At 51.2% G+C, this 10,459-nt stretch overlaps 1 protein-coding gene across 6 annotated transcripts in view; it reads right to left on the bottom strand.

Annotated features, from left to right (window-relative positions):
- Positions 1 to 6,313: 6,313 nt before the first annotated feature.
- Positions 6,314 to 10,459, bottom strand: part of GDPD5 (glycerophosphodiester phosphodiesterase domain containing 5) — a 99,342-nt gene continuing 95,196 nt past the window's right edge. For all 6 annotated transcript variants that reach the window (XM_050975348.1, XM_050975369.1, XM_050975361.1 and 3 more), the window contains exons 15-16: positions 8,060 to 8,172; positions 6,314 to 6,775 (exon numbers count right to left, since the gene is read on the bottom strand). In XM_050975348.1, the coding sequence (XP_050831305.1) occupies positions 6,669 to 6,775; positions 8,060 to 8,172 (220 nt within the window). In that variant the 3' untranslated portion in view covers positions 6,314 to 6,668. The remainder of the gene's footprint in view (positions 6,776 to 8,059; positions 8,173 to 10,459) is intronic.

Genomic DNA, 10,459 nt, shown 5'->3' with positions numbered 1-10,459 from the left:
TGAGATGCAGAAAACCCTCTCCCCAAAGCTCACAAGGGATTTGGGGGCAGTTCAGCATTGAGCTCTTTGTGCAGGGCAGTTGGATCCCTTTGCCTGACACAGACCATGAGCCTCAATCCACCCCAGAGAGCTGCTGAGCTCCCAGCAGGATTGTCCCTGCATGGTGGAACGTGTTCCCCAAGCTCCTGTGGAGCTGAGGCTGGGTGAGCGCTTTGGAGGGAAACCCACTAACAAACCCATGGCACCTTCAGAGCGTGGCCAGGAGGGGCTGGGCTCAGGACAAGGGGCTGGAGGCCAAGGTGGAGTGAAGAAAGACCCCTTTTCCTCATTTTTTAAAAACTCCATGTGTGTAACCCTTAGCCCCACATGCAGAAGGGTCCCTCAGGATGTGCCGTGAGCCTCCACATTTGCACGTGCACGAGAACTTCGAGTGGTCCTGACACCCTGGAGCCACCTTTGCCACATCCCTCGGGCTCCAGACAAAAGCTGTCAGCACTGACAGCCCTCTCCAGCTGGCTCCCGCCTTGTTTTCCTGCCCGGCTCCACGGCTGACCCAAACCTGAAAGGAAGGTTTGGGCTGTTTACCTCATGCCCAAGATACAGCTCGGGATCAGTGCTGTGACCTCCTCTGGGGCCGCCATCCCAGCCCAGCTGGCATCCTGCCTGAGCCTTTTTTGGGGATGCCGCCAGGAGAAAGCAGCCTGCACGTCACTCCTGTCCTTCCAGGGGACACTGGGTGCCTTTACCTTCCATTCCCATGCAGCAAGGGCAGGGGAAGGGGCCACAATCACAGGGCAAGTTGTGCCATCAGTGACTGACGCGTTCAGGGTGTCCCCTGGGAAAAACAACACTGCAGAAGTGGGAGAAAAAAGGGATGCTGATCCTTTGGCTGCTGAAATCCTGAATTCCAGGCGTGGCTTGAAAAGCAGCTCAGATTGGAAGCAATTTAGCTCACATGAGGCTGTGCTGCTCGGTGATACTTGACTCCTTGGCAAAGCCCTGCTCTTTCCATGTGCTCCTGGCCACCCCAGCTTCCAGCAGCATTTCTCTGACCTGGAAGCTCGTGTGGGAGAGACTCCTGTCTACTGTTGAGGAAAGGTTCCTGCCCTGGCATAGGGACACTTTGCACGGGCTGACAAGAAACCAGGGAATTGTATTGAAACAAACACTGGAGAGAGCAGTACAAAAATAACTGAGCTCTGCTGGCATCAAAGTCTGTTCTCTGAAAGGTTTACAAAAAAAATTTAAATATAAAAGTCTCATCTTTCTAGTCAGCCTCATTTGTACACCCACCAGATTTTATGGTCCCCTTGGCCTGTGTTGACACAAGCACTTTGGGCACCTGAGGAAACAGAGAATTGTGCTGCCCACGAATTATTTTTGAAAGGGCCATTTCACAGGAAGAAATCCTCAAACTGGACTACTTGGAGAGCAGATAACAGGTCATGGGTTACCCACAGGGGTGGGTTTCACTGGGGACCTGCCCCTACAAGACACAGCTCCCTGTGGGTGACCTCAGGCTTCAAGCCGTTGTAAACAGGGGACTTAATCAACTAACCAATTAGGCAAACTAGAAGCAGAGCCTGAAAGCTGTGGCCTCCACCTCCCCTTCCCAGGGGGGCTCTGCCCATGCCTGGCTGAGGAAGCTGTGCTGTGCAGGGTCTCTGGGCAGCACTATTCCTTCTTGGAGAGCTCCGCTTCCCAGCCATGCCCGATCCGAACCCGGCTCAGGCCCGCCCCGGAACCGCCACCGCTCCCGGGCGGGTGCAGACCGGGGCCGTGGAGGACCCGGCCTGCCCTAGCGAGAAGGCTTCCCAAGCCACCAGTGCCGAGGTGGGCAAAAAGAGTTAAAAATAGTTATCATGGAATGGTTTGGAAGGGACCATAACCATTTCCACCCCCTGCCATGGGCAGGGACACCTTCCACTGGGCCAGGTTGCTTCACGCCCCGTCCAGTCTGGCCTTGGACACTTCCAGGGATCCAGGGCCAGCCACAGCTGCTCTGGGCATCCTGTGCCAGGGCCTGCCCACCCTCACAGCCGGGAATTCCTTCCCAATGTCCCATCTGCAGCAGTCTCTCATCCATCGCTGCTTGCAAGGCCAAGCAGGTTTTTGTCATCCCACTTTCCCCAGACTGCAGCCCCCACTGCGATCCTGAACCAACACGGCTTAAACTTCGGAGTGGAAGGGGAACGCCCAGAGCGCAGAGAATCGGGAAGGGGAGAGAACTTCCTCAGATACTCCTTTCTTTCCAGGAGAGGGAAAGGCTTCGGGGTGACCTAACTGTGGCTTTCCAGTGTTTAAAAAGGTTGCCAAAATAATGCAGGAGCTTCTTTCCTCAGTGAAATCTGAAAAAGTGCAAATTTTAGTTTGTTTCCTGCTGGGGTTCTTCTGACCTGAAAGGGAAGGCTTAAGGATTAAGAGGACATTTAATTTTCTATACTGTCTGGATTTCTCCATCCCACCTTTCTGTGGCTTTTTTTATTACATTTTTTATTCCTGCTGTGATTATTTTTTATTTCTTACTCCTGAACCTTTCTTACAGCTTCATTTCAGGCCCTACCTCCATTTCTTCTGAAATTACTTCTGAATTCAACCCACTTCTAATTATTTTCTCTCTTAGTTGGGTGCTAAGGATCTGAATTACATGCAGAAAGAAAGCAAACATATCATACTGTAGAACTACATTTTTTTTCCTTGATGTCTGCGGGCAAAAAAACCCCACAAATACTTCACAGAATCATCACAGGATGGTTTGGACTAAAAGGGACATTAAATATTGAATTCTGAGGTCGGTGGTGGTGGCTTTTGTGTGGGAGCAATCCTTGGATTTTGGTTGAATTGTGGAGGTGGAATCGAGCTGAGGAGGAAGGCGAGAACCCTGGGGCATGGTGCCAGGGGAAGAATTCCCCTCCTGTTCCTCTGTCCTAGCACAAATTGGGTGACAGAAACCGGGTGACATTTAGCTGAGTGCCAGAGAGGGACTGAAGTGCCCGACCTGCGAGGACAGGGTGACTGTCACCGCCTTGTGATGCAAATTAAAAGTTCCCCAACGCGATGGGCAAAGTCTGCCCTGGCCATTTATCTGTGCCAGCTGCAGCTCAGCAATTTTCAGTTTGGGTTGGTTGCAAAGGCGTGGTGAGTGAAGCTGAGAGGGAACGTGCAGAGAAGTTTGTTTGGTGCAGTTTAGGGGCAGCAGGGGAATGCCAAAGCTGGCTTTTTGTTCTACCGACTATTATTATTATTATTATTATTATTATTATTATTATTATTATTATTATTATTATTATTATTATTATTATTATAATCCAAGTGTTGGTGGGGATGTGTGCAGTTTACAGGTTGTGAAAGAAAGAAAATCGTCATTGCAGATAAAAGGGGCAAGGTCTGAGCAAACGTTTTGTCCTCGTTTATCTCTGCGAGATGCAACTGGAGACTTTTCAAGTTACCACTTGTAAGGGGGAAGCTCAGCGACAGCTCTGCGTGCTGGCACATCTCCCCTGTCGGGTTTTTAGCTGGAAACGAGTTGGTTTCGCGATCCCGGGAGTATTTTGTACCTGGAGCAATAAGGGAAGCGCCCAGCACAGCGGAGAGTTTGGATTTGACTTTTAGAACCTTTTCCGCTGGAAAAGCTGCTGGAAGTTGAAGGTTTGACACTGAAAAAGCCTCAATTCCCGTTCTGCGCGGCGGGGAATGGGGCCGGGGGGTCGGGTCCGGTTCTGCCACTGTCTGCTGGGCGGGATGCGGGTCCCGAACCCTCGGGATCGGGATCAGAACCGGGACCGGGATCAGGACCGGGATCACGGCTGGGAGCGGGCGGGGCCCCGGAGCGCCGCCGGGCCCGCGGGCGCCGTCTGGCGGCCACAGCGCGGCGGTGCAGAGCAGGGCCCTCCGGTGGGCGGCGGCGGAACGGCAGCGCCACTGGGGCTTCAATAAATCAAATTAATTATTATCATTATTAATTATTAATATTATTAATTATTATTAATAAAAATTAGTATTTTAAAATTATTATTAATATTATTTCAGTCCTGTTCACGTTGAGCCTCTCGGTAAAGAACCCATGAGCTAAGGAATTTCTTGCCAAAGTCTCCAAGTGACCAACTAAACCCATCCCCAAGCCCCCTAAATAATTTGGAGGGGTTTTTTTTTCCCAGCCTAGGCAGGGAATTTTTTTTGAGGAAAAAAAAACCCTGAATGAAAAGAGATGGGTCTAAGGGGAAGAGAGGGGTGCTGCATTAAATTAAAATGCACGGGGATAAGTAAATCTGGAATATCTCAAATTCTCTCCCAGCCTGGTTTTTGTGTGATTTGCTCTTGATTCCAGCTGCTCCCAGGGGATTTTCAGCCTTTGGGGTTAAAATGAGCTGCTGAGCACAACATAAGATAATGGGAAAACTCTCTGGATCAGGCAGTGGGAGCCTCTCTGTAGTGCCATAACACAAAAACAGTGACAGACTGGCAGGGGAATACTGACAGTTTATTTCACAGAGCATTGCAGAGTTTATTTTGATCTAGCTCTAGTCTCATCAAAAAAGTATCATCCTCTGGGGTTTTTTTTCCAAAAAAATGGTAGCAAATATTCAGGACAGTAACAGTCAGTGCATTGTGCATGAAATTTGGGTCTTGTTAAAAAAAAAAAAAAAAGAAAAAAGAAAAAAAAAAAAGAAAAATAAGTTAATTGTGAAAACAACTCTTTGTTGGTTTGCTTTTATCACTTCCAAGCTCTTAAGCACTTAACCTTTCCATAAAGTCATCTCCAAGGACAGAAACAGAACATGCAGGTGATCACCAGCAGATGCTGAGGTTTAACAACACCTCTCACTTGGCAATGACAATCCACCTGGAATGGTTCCATACAGCACCACATCAGAGGGAGAAGCAGATTCATTCTCAAAATGCCTTCAAATCCACCAAAATGATGCAGTTCTGCAGAACAAGACACGCTGTACTTGGTGGGCTTGAGAGGACCACGGAGAAGGACAGTACTGGGGGAAGGTGAGGAGGGGCTTATTCCCCTTACACTCATAAAAATCTGGGGGAGCTGCAATTGGTTTTGGGTGGTGCTTTTTAAAGCACCAAAATTCACATTGTCATTATCAACGTGGGTTTTTTCCACATAGTTAAGTTGGCCACTTTTGGCCCCAACTCTTAAGACATTGAGCCAAACTTCAGGGTTCCAAACTGCCACTGGATTTCAGCTAAAAAGGACAGAGCAGTTCCAAAACCAGAAGAAACTGCTCAGGGCTGTTTCTCTCTTGGCTTTGGGTGTGGAATGTGATGTCTATCAGCATCCCTAAGACTGCATTCTCCTCTATTTTTCTCATTTTTTACCTTTTTTTTTTTCTTTTTAAATATACTTTTAACCTCTGGTCTAAGATTTTGGGTTAAAGCCTTTTTGCATTGGAAACTTGCTGATGGGACCCTCTGCCTTCAGAGCCCCTCAGCATCTGCTGCAAGACCATCACTCCTTTGGAGGACACCAATGTGCAGCTTTAGAGATCCTGCTTTTACAGCAAGGAGCAAAGGTCTCCTTGCAGGAATAAATTATATCCAGGCCTGCTTCGCCTTCCTGACTATTTACAACTTCTTCACCCAGGGGCATCTCCTCAGCCCAGAGAGGGGGAAGCTCCCAGTGCAGCACCACCTCCTCTTCCAGCAGGGAAGGAAGGAGTGACTGCAAATGCCACGTGGAGTGGCAGGCACTTCAGCCAGATCCCAGCAGTGATGGTGCCCCTAGCATTGCCTGGCACAAGCCATCGGGGCTCCAGCAGAGCCCAGCCTGGGGAGAAGAGAGGAAAAAAGGGAAAAGAAAAAGGAAATCAAGAACTGCTGCCAGCAGAGACCAATCTGCAGCCAATGCTCAGGATTTGCCTTCAAAACTCTGGCAGGACATTCCAAGAAGGCCACTCCCCATGGAGCATCCAGGCTTTGGGGAAGGAGGGTGGGACAAGGAGCAGGTGCCCAAGTGACTGAGCCAGTGCAAGCCCTTCCCTGGCTCTGAACCTCAGCAGGGAAGAGCAGCGAGAATTCCTCTCCTAGGCAAGCTTCTCTTCTCCCAACAGCCTCCTGCTGCATCAGAGCTACAATTTCATTGCCCAGGAAAAGGAGAAAGGGAAAAACAAAAGAAAAGAAACCGTAACAAAATCAACACTTCACAAGAACATCACAACACTCAGCTACACAGTCGCTGCACCAGGGAAGGACTGGATCAGGGAAAGGGGGAGAAATGGGACACAGGTTCAACGTGTTGCTCCCAAAACCCCCCAAGGGGACTCAGGCTCTCACATCAAGATTCAAAGAACTTCAGCCATAAGGTTGAGGATTTAATGAACACAGTATTTCCACTCATGCCCTGGAAAAATTACACTCAAAAAAAATAACCAAAAAAAAAACCCAAAAAGACAAAAAAATTCCAGATTTTCTACATATTTACAAAAACAAGCCCCCCAGCCTCACAACCAGGGAGGTGGGGCAGCCAGTGGTGGGGAGTGGGAGCGGGTTTCTGCCTGAGCAGCAGTTCCTCAGAGGTTCCCATCCCAGGGAGGGAGGCAGGAGAGCACGGCTCTCGCTGCGGGAGCGCGGCAGAGCCCCAGGCGGGGGCAGAGCCCTCAGGTGATGGCAGAGCCCCCAGGGGGTGGCAGAGCCCCCAGGGGGTGGCAGAGCCCTCAGTTGATGCGCAGCTTGGTGTCCGTGGGTGTCACCAGCTCGTTGGCAAAGCCGTTCTCGGAGCAGAAGGACAGCTCGTCCGTGCTCTCCACGCCGTTGTTGATCTCTGGGAAGGGCAGAGAAAGCAGCGAGGTCATTCCAGGAGCTTCCCTGCTGGATGGGGAACTGGGGTGCTGAGCAATCCCAGCACGGGGCATCCCTCTGATCCTACAGGGAATTAGGAACTCTGCTCTCATTTACAACCTGTTCTGAACGTGATCTGCCTCCAGGTTGGAGCTCAGCTCTACATTTCAGCCTTTCCAAATCCAGCCACCACCAGAGCAGAGCTGGCTGCCCCCTGCCATCCCCTCCCCATCCCCCTACACCTGATGTCATTGTCACAGGCTGGGCAAGTCACCTGTGGCAGAGTGGTACAAAGTGCCTAAACCTAATCCCTGCCTGTCCTGGAAAAGGACTGGCTCCTCCAGTCACTGGTCTCACTGGGAAAAACCTGCACCCACCAATGTTTAATGGTGAAACATCCACCCTAAGCAGGAAGAGTTGCTTCAGAGGCACAAAACTTCAATCTGCACCCCCCGCCTCTAAGGGATTTTATGTCAGCTTCCCTAACATGTCTAAGGACATGTTAGGGAAGCTGAACTCTGCTGTGCCAAGCTGCTTTCCTTGTCTGGATTCCCTGGATTTATACCTGATTTTCACCACCTCTGGCTGGCATTTCACACAGTAAGCAAAGTTGCCTTTTTGCTCTGTCTGTGCCCAGAGCACTAAACCCTGATCCCTGCTGGGCATCTCCAGACCCTAAATACAAAAAAAGAAAACCCATAACAAAGCTCAGGGGGTGGGGGGATTATACTCACATTCCTTCAAAGGTGAGCTTTCCACCTTCATGCACCACATTTAACCTTTTAAAGCTAAACATTTCCATCTTTGCTCACACTTTTGCTGTCTTTCTTAGAGGTGGAGTGCAATGGACACATTATCAATGTGTTCCAACAGAAATAAACTCTGGGAGGAGCATGAGGATATCAGGAATGCCCCTGAATTCCAGGTCTACCCCAACCTCATCACCATATTTGTGGTGTCACATGTGCCATTATCAGTGGGGTTTTTGGCCTTTGACAATGGTGAGTGGAGAAGATGTGGGACAGCGAGAGATGGGATAACCTGGGAAGCTAAACACAGGATTTCTGAGCTTATCAGTGCTGGGATGGGCCACAGAATCACGGAACAGCTTGGGCTGGAAAGGACCTTAAGGATCATCCCACGGCTGCAGTGCAGCAAGGTCAGCCCGGTCCCCTGACCCACAGCAGGACAATCCCCCTGAATCAGGGGCAGTTCCTCCCTCGGGGGGGTGGGAGCTGGGGGAGGCACCCAGCAGCCCCATCCCTACCTGAGAAGATCAGCTTCTCCTTCATGATCTTGACGTCCTGGCTGGAGCGGCGCACGGCAGCGCTGAGCATGATCTGCTCCGGGTTGTAGGTCCTGATGCTGCCCAGGCGCCACCTGCAAGACAGGAGCAGGGCTGCAGGGACTGGCCTCTGCAGGCACAGGAGCACCCTCAGTGCCAGAGACCCTCTGCTCCCCTGCACAACCCCACCAGGCAGGAGGATGTTCAGAGATGAGTGACCCCAGGCACCTTTAGGCACCCTGATTCCACCTGGGAATTAAGCCCATGGATTCATAAATCCATGAACTCATTTCCACAAGTAGCTGTCTCACAGTCCTCTCCAGCTGTGCAAAGGAGACAGAGGTGTTTATGCTTTTAGAGGGAGCAGAATAAGAGAACCAGCCAAGTAAACAAACCACAAAATTTTCCCTCACTGAGTGCCGTGGTCAGGCTTGTGGCAGAAGAGAGCTCAGAGACAATTTGGACTTTGAAACCTGAGACACAGCAAGGAAATGGCCTCAGATTGGGACAGGGGAGGTTTAGATTTGGTATATATTCCTTCCCCAAAAAGGCTCTCCAGCCCTGGCACAGCTGCCCAGGGCAGTGATGGAGTGCCCATCTTTGGAGCCACGTGGATGTGGCACTTGGGGACACTGAGAGCAGCCCTGTGGCAGACCCTCATGAGGAGGGGAAGGTGGGCTGCTGGAATAGGGGAAAACACGGCCTGGTGGGCTCAGCCAAGGCTGAGCTGTTCCCAAGATCCCACCACAAGGGGATGATGTTTAGGCCAGGCTTTCACAGCCCACACCCCACTGAGCCACCAGCAAATCCCACTCTCCCTGCCAGAGCCAGGGATGCCCTGAAACTATCTGATGAAGAAACAGCAGGGATTTAGGGTGGCTTATGAGGTTTCTGATCTGCTGGCACCATCTAGTGGCTCACCCACACAAGAGAAGGTGACCAAAACAATCACCTTCTCTCCCATTTCAAACCCCTAGCCAGCCCCAGGAGCAGAGGATTTGAGGAGCCCACAAATCTCCAGCCTGGGTCCACGGCCTGACAAATCAACAACCACAAAGGAGGTTCTGCCATTTTTTTCCCCAGGTAAATGTAGCTGGTGTCAGTTTTGTAGGGTTTCCACCCCCTTCCCAAGTCCCAGTGCTTGACACTGGGTGACCTGAACCAGGCTTTGCCCAGGGTACAGATGAAGGCTACACAGAAGAGAAGGGGTGGGATGGCAACACGACACAACTCACAGACCCATGGACAGAAGCAATGCAGAGGAAGCACAAGGAGGCAAAAACATCAATGTATAAAACAAATAATTGTTTTTTTCTCTTCTATCATCATCATCTAAACTGAGCCACTCTGACCTCGAAGAACATATTTTTTGCCTTAGTATCCCCTGCGGGCAGATCCCACTACCGTGATTGCAAGGTCTCACAGGATAAGACCCTCCTCAAACTCTAAATCAGGACCAAAACACATTGGTGCCAGTATTCTCTCTGCCCACCACACCAGGATTTTCAGCATCAAGTCACTCTGTGGCCACAAGGGACCTCTCACCCACAGCCCCAGCTATCCCAGGGAGGACAGGGGTCACTCTGAGGCACAGAGAGCCCAGCCTCACACATGTGCAGGGACCAAGGGCTTTTCTCCTCCTGCCAAGAGGAGCAAGCCCTGCTCTGTGCTCTCCGTGGTGGCTGTGGGCAGACCCAGGGTGGTAAAACACATGAGGAGATGATGGCTCCTCTCACAGGGATGCACTGCTCTGACTGAGCCAGGAGAGGGTCACCCCATCTCTCAGGGGTGCTTTGAAATATCCTCTCAGAGGAGCCACTGGAACATTTAACCAGGATGCAACTCCAACCACCACCACATGAAACTCTGTGCTGCGCTCAGAAGCCTCGGGGTCTCCAAAAAGCTGGTTGAATAGAAAAGAGCACCTCTCCTACCCCCTTGGACTCTGTTGTGATGGCCCAGGTTTGGGACAGCAGCGTGCAAAAAGGCCAGAGAGACAGCAGGAAGGTCCTGTTCTGGGAGGCTGGCGTTCTGGGAGCAGACCAGACGGACACGGGGTGGGAACAGACTAAAAAATACTGGGACAACAACACAGAGACAGCATACACTGGGTTAGGGCCACGGCCAGACCCTGGGGTGGGAGGGGAGATGCTCAATGCCATGGAAAGGGGGTGGGAGAGGGGCAGGTCGAGGGAAAAATGGGGTTGTTTGGCACTGAGGTGGGAAGATGGAGCAAGCACAGAGCCAAGCCAGCTGCAGTCCCCCTCCTGTGCCTGCTCTGCCTAAAGCCTGCCTTCTCCTCATCCCTGAGCAAGGGGAGGCAACAAAGGGACACCACCCGACCTCCCCGCACCCACAGGAGGGCTCAGCCCAGCCCTGTTC

This window comes from Serinus canaria, chromosome 1, assembly GCF_022539315.1.
Source record: "Serinus canaria isolate serCan28SL12 chromosome 1, serCan2020, whole genome shotgun sequence".
Lineage (NCBI taxonomy): Eukaryota > Metazoa > Chordata > Aves > Passeriformes > Fringillidae > Serinus > Serinus canaria.
This window is presented reverse-complemented; position numbering and strand designations above follow the sequence as displayed.